This window comes from Phlebotomus papatasi, chromosome 5 (genome assembly GCF_024763615.1).
Source record: "Phlebotomus papatasi isolate M1 chromosome 5, Ppap_2.1, whole genome shotgun sequence".
NCBI lineage: Eukaryota > Metazoa > Arthropoda > Insecta > Diptera > Psychodidae > Phlebotomus > Phlebotomus papatasi.
In genome coordinates this window covers 1,777,479-1,796,513 of record NC_077226.1, presented here as the reverse complement: position 1 = coordinate 1,796,513, position 19,035 = coordinate 1,777,479, and the positions used below count along the sequence as shown (strand labels likewise).

At 35.7% G+C, this 19,035-nt stretch overlaps 1 protein-coding gene across 2 annotated transcripts in view; it reads right to left on the bottom strand.

The window, feature by feature from the left end:
- Positions 1–1,449: 1,449 nt before the first annotated feature.
- LOC129808767 (nuclear factor interleukin-3-regulated protein-like) overlaps positions 1,450–19,035 on the bottom strand; it is a 50,670-nt gene continuing 33,084 nt past the window's right edge. For both annotated transcript variants that reach the window (XM_055858606.1, XM_055858607.1), the window contains exons 2-3: positions 10,083–10,873; positions 1,450–3,434 (exon numbers count right to left, since the gene is read on the bottom strand). In XM_055858606.1, coding sequence (XP_055714581.1) covers positions 2,808–3,434; positions 10,083–10,873 — 1,418 coding nt within the window. In that variant the 3' untranslated portion in view covers positions 1,450–2,807. The remainder of the gene's footprint in view (positions 3,435–10,082; positions 10,874–19,035) is intronic.

Here is a 19,035-nt window from a genome sequence, read left to right as displayed (position 1 = left end):
AAAAACTGTAAGGGGTTAGCCTTACAATTTTTTTGGTCAAAAATTTTTTTGTCGAGATTTTGCAAATTCCGCAATGGAAATCAATTAGTAGAACCATTTCAAGTATTCTTTGTGAATTTCATCCAGAAATTTTAAGAATTACGATTTTTAGGGCCGATTTTCGATTTTTTGAAAAAACTGTAAGGGGTTAGCCTTACAATTTTTTTGGTCAAAATTTTTTTGTCGAGATTTTGCAAATTCCGCAATGGAAATCAATTAGTAGAACCATTTCAAGTATTCTTTGTGAATTTCATTCAGAAATATTAAGAATTACGGTTTTTAGGGCCGATTTTCGATTTTTTGAAAAAACTGTAAGGGGTTAGCCTTACAAATTTTTTGGTCAAAATTTTTTTTGTCGAGATTTTGCAAATTCCGCAATGGAAATCAATTAGTAGAACCATTTCAAGTATTCTTTGTGAATTTCATTCAGAAATATTGAGAATTACGGTTTTTAGGGCCGATTTTCGATTTTTTGAAAAAACTGTAAGGGGTTAGCCTATCGATTTTTTTGGTCAAAAAATTTTTTGTCGAGATTTTGCAAATTCCGCAATGGAAATCAATTAATCTTAAAAACCAAATTTTTCTTGAGTAATCAGTGCGAATAGCAGGTGAATATTTTCTGAAATCCATTTATCGCTTGTGATTGTATCATGGATTTTGAAAAAAATTTGGCTTATAAATTATAGAGTGTCCATAACATAGTAATATTGTGCATAATTTTACCTCAAAACTTCCGTTGGATAATATGCTCTGATACATGAATTTGTATAAGAAAATGGAACATGAATATAAATAGCATAAAATAATTTTAATAATTCTAAACAAGCCAACTATTACGAATTAATCTTCGTAACTAATAAGATACAGGCATCACAATAAATGCTATATAGTAACCACAACTAATATGATATAGTTATTACAGCCAATAAGATGGGTATCAACCCCATTTATTTAGTAATTGGAACTAATATGTTATAGTACCCATTACTATTTTGATTTAGTTGTGATAACCAAATGAAAAGGATACTTTAACTAATTGAGGTCAACTATTTCATTTAGTTAGCCAACCTAAATATATAGTTGGGTCTATACTTACTATATATTGTAGTTCTAATAACTGCATATGAACTTGTACGAACTAACTTTTTCTAAGAGTGTACTTTACCTTACCGATTTACACGATTTTGTCGAATTTAGAAAGAGGATACAAAATCGTTTTCATCGATCTGAATATCTTTCCGTTCCAGAAAATTGTCTTTTAACCTTGAGAATCACAAAACGATGATCTTTTAGTTGCAGCAGCCCCAATGCACTATGGCCGCAATCTTCCGGGTCTAAAAGGTAAGGCATCAAAAAACCTTTTCCTTAAAACTTTTTTCGTGAAAAAAGTAAAAGCAAGGAAAAAAACACTCATTTTTTTTCAGATACTTCAAAATAATATAATAATTCATATAATATTGACAAAAGGAAAAGAAAATATAAAGGATTTACAAGAAAAATTGCTTTCATTTTTATCTACATTTTGTCAACAATAAAAAAAAAAATTCAGAGAAAAAAATGTACGAAAAATTGCAATATTTTCTTTTTTGTTTTTTTTTCTTCATGTGTTCTTTCAAAATGAGCATTTCATTTATTTAATAGAAGAAAAAACAAATTGGTTCAAAATAATATTTCTCTCTGAAGTATTTTGACCAAAATAGTAAAAAAAAATCTGGTGACATAAGTTACAAAAAGAAAATGGAGGAAATTTCATATTTCTTTTCTTTTTTTTTTCAAAGAAATAATAATCAATAATAATAAAAACTACAAAAAAAAAATTATGAAATAAAATAAATAAATTGAGGAGGGAGGATTTGGGCTTGGGACTAATAAATCACGAAGATAATCTAATTTCATTTTATCTTTTTTTCTTCTTCATTTCTCATCTCTTTTTTTTTCAAATCTTCATTAGAAAACTAATTACTAAAATTCTTCTTTTTTTTTTAAATATTTTTCTTTTCATATAATATATCATTTGTAATAAAAATATTTCGTTCTTCTTTTTTTTTAAATAATCTTTCTCAATTTTTGTTTTTCGTTTCATTTTTTGTTTATTATGCAGACTTTATTTTTTGTGCAGGTTTTTATTTTTCTGTTATACTTCTCAATTCTTTGTTTTATTTTTTTTTTTTTTCAGTAATTCAAGTCAAAATTAAAATTGTCTTTGTTTTTTTCTCAATATTTTTGGAATTTGACAGGAAGATTTAATGAAAAACCGCAAATTTTTATCTTCTCTCTGTCTCAAATTCAAATTCAAATTTGTAATGACAGCTGTCAATTTGATCTTGTCCAATTACAGTAGACTCTCACTCAATCGGCTCTTTCTCAATCGGGCGTCAAATTTTGTTGACAATTTTCACGCTTAATTATGAAGCAAATTTGCTCAAATTCGCTGTAATCCTTCCCATTTTATCGTGATCCTTTATAATTGGGCGCTTTTTGTGGAATTTACAAAGGCTTTGACGCTAAATTCTATCGCTAAACCGGATGACATTTTGCCCCATATTCCCGATTGAGAGAGAGTCTACTGTAAAAAAGAAACTTCACAGAGTGACAACAATATCCGATATTTGGGTGACAGCTGTCAAAGTCTAATATAAAAAAAAAATTTTGCAACGAGATTGTGAAAGCAAAAATAACAACAAAAAAATAAAATAAATGGGGAAGTTTTTTTTTGTATCACTGTTGTGTGGGTTTTCTTGTAGTTTAGTTTCATGTATAGTTATAGTTCACTGTGCTGCCGCTGTGGCGCCATTATTGAGGATCATCATATTTTTGATGCTGGCCACTTCATTCTCAAGGCGTGCCAGTTGTGACTTCAAATGGATATTCTCCTCTTCTTTGTCCAAAATCCCCACAACTCCCACTCCAACAGCCAGAGTTGTCGTTGTGGCGCCACCTGGAACAATTTTTCTCATCCACGGTTCACCAGTGGCGCCACCACCATTGCCCCCACCACCACCGCCATGGCCATGATGATGGTGATGCCCAACGGAAATACCCGAATCACGTTCGTCACTGCTACCCTCTCCGTCGGCCCAGGGTGGGGAGGCACGAAGCAGTGGTTCCTGCTTGATGTGATGGAGGGCCAAGAGGGCACTGGCAGCAGCATCTTTGTCACCAAGATGGCTCTTGTGACGCAATTTGAGTGGGAGACTGTTGGCGATGTCAGCGGCTGGTGGTAGGGTGGCGCTGTGATCGCAGCAATTGTCATCATCGCCGCTGGCTGTTCCACTTGCGCAACTTCCGCTGCTGACGTCATAGGGAGACGTAGCACCTCGTCGGGAGAGATTTAGTGCATCATCCCGGGGCGACGGTGACAGGGCCTTGTCCACATGATGTGACGACACCGGAGTCTACAAATGTGCAGAAAGAAGAAAGAAAAAAACACCAAGATTACTAAGCGTCCTAAAGGCGCCATTATTGCGGCGTCGGTTTTGATTTGACATTTCCCAGCTGACCAAACCCGGCCGGAACAAAATCGGAGTTATTACATATTTATCTGATATTAGTTTTAAGAAAATCGCAGTCCGATTTATATTATATATGTCATACACAAATATGTGATACTTTGCCAACTTCATTCCATAGTGATTGTTCCACATTTCCACAAATTGCTCTACAAATTAAAACACAGTAGACATCTTTTAGTTTGCATTTGTTTTCTTTGCAAGAACGTTCCTTGTTTAGAAAAAAAGGTAAAAATTTATTTATTATTATTTATTATTATTATTTATTTTAATCAAAGCTGATAGGGTCCGCCCCTCTTACATAGTTTGATTAGAGGAATAAAAGAAAGTTATAAGGAAAGACTTAAAATAATAGGCAAAAAAAAAAATCAGAAATCCAAGATTAGCCCTACTCGATCTGGTAGAATCTAGCAATGCCAGCCAGTGAGGATCTGGCATGCAAGGGAAGGGAGTTGAACAAGACAACTCCGTCAACAAAAATTGTTCGCGATAGCTGGTTAGAGTGAGCTCTCGGCACCAAGAGTCCCCGCACCCTGGCCGAGGCCCCAGGAATCAGAATTGAGGCCAAGTAACGCGGCCCTCCTGAAATAATCAAGCGAAAGAGAAATGAAACCGCTCTCTGACGGAGGAGTGATGGGAGATCACAACCCACCAAAATATTACGATGCCTAGAGATATGATCACGAGCGCGCAGCCCACAAACATATCTAACGCAGTTATTGAAGGTTACTGTCAAGCGTCTTAGTGTCTCACAGTCGGCTGCAAAGAATAGCTCTGCACCATAAGTTATCACTGGTATGAGGAGTGACCTGACAAGGAGTAAGCGAGTATTAAATGGCGTAATCTCGCGAAAACGCCGAAGCGTACGGAGAGTGCAATATATCCTCTGGTTGATGTGAGACACGTGATCAGACCAGGTGAACGATGAATTAAAAATAACACCCAGATTGCGAGCGCGCTCAACAAGCGGGATAGGCTGCCCATAGATAGTGAGAGGGGCCGGGGGAGCCGCTAACGGCTTTTTGGATATCAAAATAGCCTGGGACTTCTTAGGGTTTAGAGCCAGTCCATTCAATGAAGCCCAATTCCCCACACAGAATAAATTGTCGTTCACCCGAGAGAACACAGCCTGAACATCGGAAGGGTCTCCAGAGGTATATATTTGCATATCATCTGCATAGAGGTGATACGAGCAGTCAAATAAAACTGACGGAAGGTCATTTATAAATAGGGAAAAAAGAAGTGGGCCAAGTAAAGAACCTTGAGCCACACCACTACGTAGATTTGCAGGTTCAGAAAGTTTATTGCCAATCTTGACTCTCTGAGAGCGACCCTCAAGATATGATTTGATCAAGTGAACAGCAGAAGATGAGAAATTAAAAAGTCTATAAAGTTTGTAGCAGAGTAAATCATGAGGAATGCTATCAAAAGCCTTGGAAAAATCAAGAAGTAGTAACACAACAAATTTGCGATTGTCAAGTGATAATGCAATATCATACTGTACCCTGAGTAGAGCACTAGTAGTGCTGTGACCACTACGAAATCCTGACTGAAGATCAACAAGTAGTCTCTCAGAGTTTAGGTAAGCCGTGAGTTGCTCAAGGAGCAGAGCTTCAAGCACCTTAGAAAGTACGGGTAGGAGGCTGATTGGCCTGAAATCCGAGGGACCAACTGGGTTACTAACCTTCGGGATAGGTATAACTAAAGCTGATTTCCACATGGTAGGAAAAGAAGAGGAAGCAATTATAAAATTAAAGGTATCAGTCAGTACAGGAAGTATGACAGGAAGGATCATTCTAACAAACGCTAAGGAGACCTCATCATCCCCCTGAGCGTCAGATTTAACACGCGCAATGGCGAAAATGACGTCATCAGCCGACACACTTCCGAAGCTAAAGCCATCCCAGGGCCCGAGAGGCATAGGTGGACAGCTCACAGAGGTGGCCGCAGTGCCCGATGTGCTGAAGAATTTATTAAGCTCATCAACACTAGGGCCGGGCACGTCAGCTGAACGCAGTGACGGACGTAATCCGAGCCTCCTTATATTACTCCAGAGAATATTAGAAGGAAGGCTGGCATCCAAGGACCGTAAGTAGTAGGATTTCTTTGCACGGCGAATCATAGTAACAACACTGTTACGAAGTTGAACGAATGTTAAGCGATCCACATGAAGACCACTACGCTTCCATTTTCTGTAGGCAGCATCACGCCGCTTCAGCTTCTTTAAAATTGGCAAAGTCAACCACGGGGTTGCAATGCTTTTGACAATCACGCGCTTCCTAGGGACAATATCATCGAAGAGATTGTTAATTTTTTGAGTAAGAAGATCGACTCGATCAGACGCATTAGGCAACAGGGATACCTCAGACCATAGGACTGACATAGCAGCTTCCTGAGCATGGTGCGGACTGCATCGAGACAAGTCTGGGATAAGTTTTGTCTCCTTCCTCGGCCGCGGAAGTCGAAAATTATACAAAGCAAATATAAGATCGTGATCTGAGATTTGCGGGCAGATTTTTTGGCCAAATCGTAGCAACTTAGACAAATCATCCACGGGAAGAACAATAATGTCAAGCAGCGATTGAAGTCTGGTGGGATTAAGTGGAAGATATGTTAGGGAACGGGACTCAAGCTCAACCCGCAAGCTTTTACTCAGAAGAGAGTCAGCAGTTAGGTAAAAATAGTACATATTGTGCAATTTAAGTGAAATTATTGTGAAATGAACATAATAGTGTGGAAGATGAAGCATATTTTAAACAATGCATATCATTCCTTAAAGGATTTCTATTCAAAAGCCAAGAATACAAGTTCCATCACTGACTGTAAGCATCAGAGACTAATTTCCAGGTACAACTTCCTATTAGAGAGAATGATGAGGAAGTTCTGGAAAGTGAAGCAGAAGAGAGGGGTAAGTTGTTTTCCAGATTCACTATTTAAATTTCTATATTTTTTTTTTAAATTTAATTTAAGAAAATGAGAACAGACAAGACATAAGTATTTCGGATGTGCATTCTCTGTTGGTGACACATGTGATCTTCTCAAAAAAACTTCATAAATCAACTAAGATTCAAAACAATCATGAAAATATTAAAGATTCTGTGCTTAACATGCTGCCATTAAAATCGGTCAAGGAATTTAATAACTTGATTAAAAACAAAAGTCTCGCGAAACAAGGGTTTTAAAGTAATTATTGTTGACACTTTTAAAGAAACAATAAAGTGTTTTTTTTTTAAATTATTAGATCGAAATTGCACGCAATTCAACTCTAAAGAACATCGCCACTGATGATCTAATTTCTAATTTTCGAAATGAACTTTTCTGGAGCAAAGGAGAAATATCTCTCAGAGATCAAAAATTCTTTCAAGTTTGGAAGAGTATGTTTATGGTTTATAGCAGGGGGATGACATTTCTTATAGTCTATTCAGCACGACCAGTGCCGGATTTAGGTGGGTTCCCCGAGGCTATGGCACCGGGCCTCCACATTTTAAGGGCCTCCACATTTTCAGAAGTTCACTATAGTCACAATGGCCACAAAATAAAAATTATTACAAAAAAGCTACAGTTTAACCTGCTTTAAGTATTAACTCTTTAGGCTCCTTTGGGACACTGGGTACCCATGGAAACAACAATTTTTTTAGACTATCTAGAATCGATAAAAATCCGATTCTTCTGGATAAGTACAAACTATAAGGATGTACAAATCTAGGATATTTTTTGCAAGATCCTAATTAACTCCTGAGCTTAGATATTTTTGGTCAAAAATCGTGAATTTTCGATTTTCTGCTTCCTTGGAGATATTGTGACTTTTTTGATATTTCTAGACCAGAATAAGAAAAAACCTCTCGGGGCCAATAAGTATGATAACTAACAATTACAGATTACATAAATTCGAAAAATAATTTGAACTGAACAAATTTTTATTTTGAGAAATAGTAATTTTAGCCATATTTGGATATATTAGGGCCTCTACACATTGGGAGTAATTTTTGTCAAAAAAAATCCATTTTTCAACAGAATTCTGATGTTTCCACCTACAGAGCTGCAAGCAATTTCCTTCAAAAAAGCAATTTTTTGACGAAAATTGCTCCCAATGTGTCGAGTAGAGGCCATTAGACCTGACCTCAAAAATTTAAATCACATTATAGTATTTTTTTACATGTTTTGAAAACTTAATTTTTTTGCCAAATTCTTGTGCAAAACCTAATTTTCAAAATCTTCAAAATATGCTTTCAAAGGAATTTTTGGTAAAATTTTGATCAACTTTTCTCAAAGGAAGGTACAATGTCGCCTTAAAAGAAGTATTAGGGAATATCTCGCGAAAGCTTTCCTCATTAGGCCCTAAACTAAAATAATCAAAATAGGGTTAGCATTGAATTCTTGAAAAAAAAATCAAAAAGCTTTTGAGATTCGTAAAGAGCATTTTCTATTCCATTTTTGATCAATTTCCCATAATTTTCTACAAGAAAAAGTTTTCTTGGTGGCTTTAGCAAGCTTTCAGCTTACGAAATCCTCCGAAAGATTGAATTTAATTTAATTTTTTAATTTTAAACACATAAAAGTACATTTTTATTCTCGTTTGGGCCTTTCACCTGTATCTGCAACTGTCATATCATAGACAAAAAACCGAGGGACTGTACTGTTTGTTACTCCCTTTGTCTTGAAATAAGTCGTACATTCTTTCATATAAAATGTACTATGCAAAAGTACGACTTATTTCGGGACAGAGGGAGTATTTTTTTTCGATAGAGTTCGAGTCGTTTCGAGTATAGTAAAAGAAAAGTCGTAGGTCTCACGTAAACTTAAAGTTGCTTCAATTTACCTGTAGCATTGAATAACGATATATATTATATAAAATTTTAAAGTTGCGATTTTTAGGGTCCCCAGAAATGGGCATTGGGCCTCCACATTTCTAAATCCGGCCCTAAGCACGACTATGAAGAATAATTTGAAAACAATTTTGATTTTTCAGAGTCCTCTGGTATGAACTATGCAGAGTTTGATAGGAAAATGAGAGAAGAACTTAATCTTTCTTAGAACCGTGGGCACGCAAGCGCAAAGTCGAGCAAAGGAGAAGTTGACTCGGAAGCCACTAATTGAGCAAAATGAAGATCCCGATGAAGACCCACTGGGATAAAAGGATTTTACTTTAAGCTAAGTCTGGTATGGATTTAACCAGCAGCAGTAACATAAAAAGTCACGAACACTAAGTCTGAAAAAAATAAATCACTAAGTTGATGAATTTATTATATGAAGTTAGAATTAAATTTATTTATCAAGCGATATTATGATAATCAAACTTTCTATAAAGTGCAACAAAAATAACTGAAAATAAATAAGAGAATTTCTAAAAAAAAAAATAGTATTTTTGTCTGATTTTTCTGAGTTTTTACATATTGTTTGTATTTAAGAATATTTTATAATTAATTAAAGCATATATATTTTCTGTATACGAAAATGTTATATTAATTGCTTATTCGTAGGTCACATGTATACATGTTCCGCACTAATACTAATGCTACCAAAAAGTCTCTTCCACTAGTAAAACGACACAGTATTTTATATGGAGAGTAAACCTACAATCGGCCTACTATCCCGACTATAGTAGGCCTACTCTCCCTATTTGTATATAATATTTATCTAATATTGTATAACATTTGTTCCGGCCGGGAAGTTAACAACTTACAGCATTGGTACAGTAGACTCTCACTCAATCGGCTCTTTTTCAATCGGGCGTCAAATTTTGTTGACAATTTTCACGTTCAATTTTGAAGCAAATTTGCTCAAATTCGCTGTAATCCTTCCCATTTTATCGTGATCCTTTATAATTGAGCGCTTTTTGTGGAATTTACAGAGGCTTTGACGCCCAATTCTATCGATAAACCGGATGACATTTTGCCCCATATTCCCGATTGAGAGAGAGTCTACTGTAATTTGTTCTGAAGGGCAAATGCATTGCATTTAAAAAAGATTAAAAAGTCATCATTTCAAAAGTTCCATTTGATCTATTTTAGAGTATCACTCACTGATCCATTGAGAAGCCCCTCAAAGTGAACCATTTAAAGCAGAGGTGTGCAAGAACCGTTTGAAACCGAATAAACGTCAAAATAAGTTTGTTCTGGTAGCGTTTTGACCATTGACGTACAAGTTTCATTTGACGTTTTTTCGGTTTCAAACCGTTCTTGCACTCCTCTGATTTAAAGTATCAAAATTAGATTTTTTTGCAATGGATCAAAATGATCTTTCAAAAAAGAATCGAAATGAAACATTTGAAATGATGGATCATATTTGATTCACCAAGAGGATCGCGAATGAATCAAAATGATCCACCTTTTTTTTACCAGTGTAAGTCATTGAGTTAAGAGCTTATTAAATACTTAATAAGTACTTAATGTGTTAGCCGGATAGTGTTACCAGTACGGGTTTTTGTAATTTCGCAATTAATTAACGGAGCTCATGCCTGATCTAAGAATAACCGAAGGAAAGTAGGTCCAACGCCAGAGGCGCTGTGGTCCCTCTAAAAGTGTGCTGCCTTACCTGGTGATGTGGATAGGTGGATGGTTCTCTCTGTGCGTACGCATGAATTGGTGGATGCTGATGCTGCAGGATGACGTCAGAATGGTGATCACGATGGAGGGCTGGATGCAGTGGCGGATGGGGAGCAAACATTGCCTGATGGTGACTATCTGGTGGTGGTGATTCGGCAACAGGTGCTGCCACCTGATGCCTAGCCGGACTCTGTGAATGAGGATAGGGACTCCCAATGAGCTTAGCCCTCTTGGTGATGGTCAACACTTGATCGGCATTCGGTAGTGTTGCCATTATCTGATCAACACTCACGAGACTCTCGCCACAGATATTGTATTTATCCTTAATGGCTTCCAATTGAGCCTTCAGCACATGATTCTCCTTTGTCAACTCAACCACTCTCTGTTCCAGCACCATATCATTGAATCGACGTTTCTCCCTGGATCTCTTGGCAGCTTCATTGTTGCGCCTCCTTCGATCCCAGTAACTGTCATCCTTTTTGTTATCCGGAATAAATTCACGTTGTTTGCGCTGTGTAAACAATTCCTTTCGCTTCAGGTGACCACCCAAATCGTAGCCATTGTTGGCACCATCGCGGGATCCTCCATAGCCCTCGGGACCCGGTGATCTTGGACTGAGTGGCGATACATGATCATGCCCAGCAAATATCTCCATATGCCTCGGTGACATTGGCACAGGATTGTGATGTTGACCGCCTGAGGATATCTCTCCATTGCCAGGGGAACAGCTCTGCTGACGTCCTACAAATTCCGCCACCATCATCCTTTGACGCAGGACACCTTTAAAACAAAAAAAAACAAAGTAAATTTTACGGCTGTTATTCTGCCATCTTGAATATTTTGTAATTGAGCAAGATCCAAAAAATTTTGTTATTAAGTCAGTTCCGAAGAAGACTATTGTAGGGTGAAAGGAACGTCTATTGACACTTTAAGAACTCGTGTCAGCACCTATTGACACCTAACTCTGTACCATTTGGGATACGAAATTTGAACATCTTTGTTTATATTAAAAGGTATATTACAGAAAAAACGTTATATTACTTATATTTTACTAGATACATTAAATAATTTTCAACATTTTGGCAAAAGTGTCAATAGGGGTTCCCTGTCGAACAGACGTTCCTCCGACCCTAAGTCCAAAATGTAAACTTTACAGGAAAGAGGTTTACAGTTTGACAGCTAAAATTTATTTTCATTAATTTCACTGCAATTGGTATACTATCATCTTTTGAAACTATTTTATCATACTTACGCATTGAATATCTTCTAGTTAACACTACTTTTAAATTAATTATAGCAGGCAAAAAACTCAATAGGGGAAAGTGCCCATGCTTGATATCATTGGAAGCATCGTAATGACTAAATTTTCTATGTTTTACAATATATATGTGACTCATCGCAACCATATTTTAATAACTATGGGAAAATGGTCAGTTTTTAAAATATATTGCGGAGTCATTTTTATTGAGAAACATGGGAAAAATTAAGTCATTACGAAGCTTCCAATGGTATCAAGCATGGGCACTTTCCCCTAATTTGGCACGCTGATTTTAAGTTTTTTTCTTGTAACTTTTCCAGGAATATCTTGATCAACATAAAATTTTGTGGGGATATAGATCTAAGGTTTCTGCATCCAATGATACCATCTTTTTATACTACTGTAAGTAGACTTACAATAGTCTTCTTCGGAACCGACGATTTTCAAAATTTTCAAATTATCATATTCTATATTCAAGGAAAGTTTAGAGGTCTTGAGGACTTGAAATATTTGAGATGTCAGGGAGATTTGTTTGATATTTCTACAGAGGCATACATCAGTCGTTTCCGACTACCTCCTGATGCTGCCCAACAATTAATCCACATTAAAAATTCCATTTCAAACCAGGTTTTTTTTTAGGTACACTCAACTTTCTTGCGACCGGAAGCTACCAGATGCCCGTTCTAGACAACAATTTGGTCAATTTGAGCTAGGTTTCCAGGAAATCGTCGTGAAATCGAAATAAACACGAGATTTCCTCAAATGCGCGACAAGTTCCCACCAGAAAACATACCAAACGAGCTTTTGGGATCCCTAAGAACACTTTCAGGTGTATCAAGAGTTCCCGAAAATTCCAGTACTGCTGCTTCAAATTGTACAATTTTATGATAGCTCATAATTTTCCAATAAATGAAGATGATATCCCGGCCGAGGACTTCGAAGAACGAGCACACGATCTATTTGGATGGCTAAAAACCGTTCAGTTTTGCGTAGAGTCTAAATTAGAACCATTTTTCTCTGGTGTTTCATCAATATTAACATATTCTTACATTATACATTTATTGATATATTCTCTAAAGTTATTTAGGTGAGATTCTTAATAATCTCACCTACTATAATCCTAACAAAATTTCATGTCGTCCGATTGGGCTCAAACTTTGTCAAATGGATGGCTAAAAACCGTTCCCGTCCGTCCGTCCGTCCGGTTTTTGGAGCTTAATATCTCCCAAAGTAAGAGAGATATCGACTTGCGGTTTTCGGCAAAAGTTACATATCCGGTGAAACTTGCAACTTGGTGCATTGACCCCCCACCCTTCACCCCTCCTTACTGTGTTATCACACTTGCACATTAAAATTTTAATATGATTCACATTAATCGTCGCTGGTGAGAGTCCAAATGTGTAATTTGTGTGTTTGAATCATTTTATATTCAAAATTTGATCCAATTGTTGATAAAAAGGTAGACTTGGCCCGGAAAATTTGATATAAATTGATTTATAGCATTAATGCGAAAAATTAATGCGATTTTCTCTTTAATTTTTTAATGTGAAAAAATATTTATGCTTTAGGTAAATTTAAACTTATTTTTGCAGGCCAAGTCCAATTCTTTATCAATAAATAGAAAAAGCCCAAATATTAAGTGAATCAAATACACAAATAACATATTTGGACGCTCACAAGCGACAATTAATGTGAATAACATTAAAATTTTTATGTGCAAGTGTGATAACGCCGTTACGACATTTTAAATACCCCTATTTTTTATTTTCTCAATGGTTGCGCCCCTATGGCATCGATCGGGTTCAAATTTTAGTATGTTATAGCTGAGCTTAAGAGCTATCGATCAATACCAAACTTAAGGTCCCCTGATTTTTCCGACCCGAGCTGTAAGGGTCGATAAAAAATTTCTTAAAACACCCATAACTACGGTTCAAATTATCAGAATTTAAAAAGCGAAAGCGTTTTGGAAATCCCTCGAGAAATGCCACTAACCCTTCTAACATCGCAAGTTCATTAAACTACCGCTAGGGGTGCTATTTTTAATAAGAAGATTTTTCAATTTTCTAAGTTGAATAACTCAAAAATTTCTTTGTGCATCGGGCTGAAATTTTAGTATGTTGTAGTCCTTGATTATACCTATCAAACAAAAAAATACTTAAGTCGATCCAGAGGAACCACTACTAAAGGAAAAAGTCATTTTTGCATTCAAATCTGGCAACACTAAAAAAAGTGGCTGATGTTGCATTTAATTTTTAATGTTTTTAGGAATTTTTATTATTCTGGAGGAATTCTTCTTGCCTAATTTTGTTGAGAGAGTACTCATAAATATAAAAAATGCGATAATTGTGATAAATTTGTGAAATTTGCAGGTTTTTCGAAACCAAAAGACAATGAGTTAACGAACACTGATAGAAAATTGGAAAATTTTAATGTTTTTTATAATATTTTTATTCTTTTCTTCCTTTACATAGAAAAAGGAACTATTCTAGAATCCTTACAATGTAAGGGATGTGAGATTTATCCATTTTCTAGAAGGATAAAAAGGATTTTTTTCGAGTCAATGACACTTTTGGTGATCTAATGGAATGAATTTCAGTGTCCGGAGGGCTTCGAAACAGCACACGGATTGTCTCTGGGAGGCTACCTAGTACTTCTAGGGCCTCCTCCAGAGAAGTTAGAATGCCAGGATGACTGAGAAAACCCCCCAAGAGTCCCAAAACAATTGAAAAATGTAGTTTGCATGCTCTTTTTGCAGGGCAATTTTCACACTAAAAATACACAAGAAAAAACAGGAAAAATCAGAGAATTTTCTCACAAATCTCTTCACTGGCCAATTCTTTAATAATTTGTAATGAACTTACTGCGAAAATTCACTTACTTCCGTGCAAAATTACGTGAAAAACATCAAGAGAAATGCCGCAAAGGGCACTGTCCGCCATCTTCTATTTGACAACTGAACCATCTTGGTGGATTTCTTCGAGCAAAACAAGCACTTTTTCAAGGCATTTTCCTGAGGATTTTTCACGGACAATATAAAAAATAAATAGTCACAAATGCTTCCAATAGGGTAAATTGGTATAAGTTGGACAATGGCAAAAGTTGGAAAATTTCGCTGGGGCAAGTTGGACAGGCAATTTTTTCTTGATAAATACAGTACTAAATTTTAATTAGTATATTTTTCTATGTTATAGTTTAATTATGTGGTTCCTTATGCTGCAAATAAAGTGAAAATCCATTCATATGAATAAGATTTAACGTATAAAATTCTCATCTCAATTGACAGTGTAACTTTTCACCGTCGAAAAAATACATCGATCGGCCATTTTTTCCTAATAAAACACACAAGAAGAGTGACTTTGGTTTTTCGGTTCTGTTGACATTTCTCAATATTTCTGGCAAATTTTAGTGGAATAAAGTGTTTAATCTCGATAGTTAACGGTACGTAATGGTTTTATTTGATATAATTACTAACTGTATGAAGAAAAAGTGCTTATTTGAAGCGTGAGCAAAAGTGACAAGTTGGACATCCGGAGATACGATTGTATTGCAGGGGTTTTCTTTTTATTTCAGATGGGTAAAAAGGCAAATAAATTGAAAAAGTACAAATTCTATACTCAAGACCAAGTGAACAAAGCACTGGAAGCTTTTCGTCAAGGAAAGTCACTAAGTCAGGTGTCAGTATTATTTGGGGTGCCAAGGACAACACTTTTTAATAAGCTGACCGGGAAATGTCCGGAAGAATGCTCTGGGGGAAGGCCTCCTACGCTGCCAAAAGATATAGAAGATGAGCTCGTTGAATGGATTTTAGGATGCAGTGACAAGTGGCATCCTATAACAAAAGATCAAGTCCTCAACACTGTGCAAATTATTTGTAAGAAGTTCAAGATTGTCAACGAGTTCACCGATGGAAGGCCAGGATACTCTTTGGTTCAAGAGCTTTTTGAACAGATACCCAGAATTGAGACTTCGTACACCAGAAGCATACACAACCCAAAGAGCTGGTATTACCACTGAGGACATCACTAAGTGGTTTGAGAAAACTCATGAATATTTAAAATCCAAAGATCTTCTGGAACTTCCTCCTGATCGCGTCTTTAATCTTGACGAAACGGGTGTAATGCTTTCGCCCAAAGGTGGACAGGTATCTATTATTATTCTATGGAGTTTTTAAATTCATGTTTGAAGTTCTTTGTGACAATTCGTATGATTAAAGAAAACTAAAAGAAGAGGCTATGCAAGAAAAAAAAAGAATCAGACTTCAGAAACAGGAAGAAAGGTTCAAAATAAAAGAAGAAAAGGAGCAAAGCAAGAAAATTAAAATATCCAAGAAAAAGATTTAATAAATAATATATATCTAAGCCTTAATGTTTTTTACTTTTTAATTATACACTTTACCCTAGTGGTACAATTGATTCAGTTTGTATGGCATTCAGTAAAAAATCTTTAAACTTGCACAACCTTCCCCTACGCATTGTCCAAATTCCCACGTCCAACTTGTACCCACCCTGTCCAAATTATATTGTTTTGCACTCACGTATTTTTCTTGTATTTAAGAACTTTTCAAACTGTTTTTCAAGAATTTCCATGAAACGGTAATATTCTAGAAGAATCAAGGAGCAAATTTATGTATGTCATCAGGGAAAAATGTATTTATAATGTCTTTAATCTTGTATCAAAGTTCGAGCCTCTGGAAATTGTTCCAATTTATGCAACTTACCCTACTCATCAATTTTCTATTCCAATTTGCAAATCACCGATTTTCCACGTCATTTTCATAATTTTCCACGAATTCTAAAATGTTGCAAAAGTCGCTGGGCGATCCATATATAGCCCAATTTTGCTATCAAATCACGTCTTTTAACCAATTCTATGTCACTAAACTAATTCTAAAAACTATTTTCTTTATGTTTACACCAATTTTTAGTGAAATTTTATTAATTGAACTTCATAAATTGGCTTTAAAAAGCAATCTCGGCGACGTTTTTTTTTCAAATCCTGGCGACTACCACTACAAAAGCAGAAAAACGACTTTTTCCTTCTATGTTGGTTCCTCTGCAATATCATCACGTTCTTTGGCAAAATTATAGAGAACTTTCTCGTCTACATTTCACCCATATATCACTATTCTGTCACTCCATCCAAATCCTTGATATTTTGGTTTAAATACAAAATTTGTATAATTTCACGAATTTGATTCAAGATAACTGAATGGTGTCTCCCAACTTCAGCTCTAAATCGAATTTTTATGCATTTCGAGTTAGCTCACGTTAAGAATCTCTTTTACAATAAGCTGATCTTGGCTTATTACTAGCTTTCATTGTGAAAATTCGTCAAAAAATCCTATTGAAAAGCTCCGAGAAGCTCATTGAAAAATAATCTGATAGTCAGAGCATTTCCTCTGGGAATATCATCTGGAAAATAAATGAATTTTGATGCTCAAATGCTCTCTATTGGGGCATTTTCCTTGAGAAGACGCAAATAGTAAATTTGAGCATATTTTCATTATTTATTTATCCACTAGAAGAGCTTTTCCTTTTGAGAAAAGCTCCTACAAAGTATTTTATGCAAGGTTTTCTTTAAAAATTCACCAAAAATCCAATTGTAATCCGATCTTGATGATCGAGATGGATTTGAAAAGCCAAAAAGATTTACCATGAAATCTTTTATCTGGGAAAACTAGCTTTTCTTTCGGGAAATTGGTGAAAATCAAGTGGAAAAATGTCTCTTTAAACATTCTCATCATCGTTGCAAGGTTTCAGGAAAAAAATCACCAAAAATTCAATTTTAATCCGATTTTGAAATTTTCACCGGATTCCTAAAGCTGAGGAAATTTCCCAAAAGACCTTCAAAGACAGCAAAGGAGCTTTTCTTGGAGGAAATTGGTGAAAATCAAGGGGAAAAATTTCCCTTTAAACATTCTAAGTACCTTTGCAAGGTTTCAGGAAAAAAATCACCAAAAATTCAATTTTAATCCGATTTTGAAATTTTCACCAGATTCCTAAAGCCGAGGAAATTTCCCAAAAGATTTTCTAAGACAGCAAAGGAGCTTTTCTTGGAGGAAATTGGTGAAAATTCACATTCAAAATGCATGAAGGTTGAAGATGAATTCTTTTTTTTTAAAGAGAATTATGAAAAAAAGAGGATTTTCAAACAAGGTTTTTTTGTAGGAAAAATTGCGCGAGCTTTCGTGAAAACTCGATGTCCTCGAGACGTTTTCCGCATTTTGGACGCGCGCGCCTTAAAGGCATGAGAGAGAGAGAGAGAGGGTACAATTGTACCTTGGAAAATATTTTCCTCTCTCTTTCTCTCTTGGTGTGCCACGTGAGACAGAATGCACGAGGCTCTCCACAGAATTCAAATAGCGCCACGTGATGGCGCTACTTACTGTCTTTCACCCAGAAACAGACGGAGAGAGACAGAGAGAGAGAGAGAGTAACAGAGACGAAGAGAGAATAGCTTTTCCCGCTATTTTGGCATTAAGTAACAATGGATGCTATTTTAGTTGTATTTTTATTTATTTTTTTATTACTATTATTTCAAGATAATATGCAACGGATCTGTGTCATCTCTTTCACCGAAACGCAAGAGAAAGTTTTCTCCACTCTTTTGCGCGTGGGATGATCTCATTTTGGTTATAAAAGCAGAAGAAGCCCTAAGTGCAAGAGAGAGAGAGAGAGAGAGAATCATGGAGAAAGTGACCCATTTTTCCACCTCAAAAACATTTTCTCAAACCATACAACATCCATCTATCTCGCTCACTTGTGACACTTTTTTGGCACATTCATTTCTCTTCTCTTTTAACTCTAAAAAAAGTCCGCGAGAAAGTGCCAAATGATTGCACAAATGACAAAATAGAGGGCGCTGCCGTAATCCAACGATCAATTTTGTAATGGCGCGCTAATTATTTTTTTTCTTGTTTTTTTCAAATATTTCGAGAATTATTTAACTAAAGAAAATTCTTTGTAAGAGGAAAATTCGAGGAAAAATTGAAGACAGCCTTCCCCTTGGCCTTTGTCTAAAAAAATTGATTCCAAATGAAAGGAGGTAGTAAAATTCCAAGTGCGATTTTTGAGCAATTTCAACCATACCCAAGCAGCATTTTCTGCCCAAAATAATTTATGTCTAAAATGTAACTTAACATATATTCAACGTAATCAAGCTATTACTAAAAAATATAATGTATGAACATGATGAAAGTGTATTGTCTGAAAATTATGTACGTTGTTTGACAGAAAAATAAAATAACTAATTAGTGTAATTATGGAGGAATCACACCTAAAAAATGTATAAAAAATATCAGTTGTTTTATTTTATTTTTTATTAGTGGTCAAGGGGGAGATATTAGGGTCGGAAGTGGTGTACAGATCTGAAAATGAAGTGCTTGGAAGTCTTTGGAAATGGGAGTGTTCGAATATGAAGTCTTTTCTATCTAATTCCGTGTTCTTCAGACTAAAGTCGAAAAACCAATTTCAATATCACATAACCTCAATTATCTCGACTGTCGCTGAACCGATTTTGATGATTACTTCGACATAATTGTAGAGGACATTTATCTCTATATTTCGTCCATACATCATTTTCCGCTCAGATTACGCTATCACTCTGATTTTGCCGTTTAAGTGTGAAAAAATTGATTTTTCCCATAATAACGCTTTGAAGTCCCTCAGATGCCAATTTGACTGCC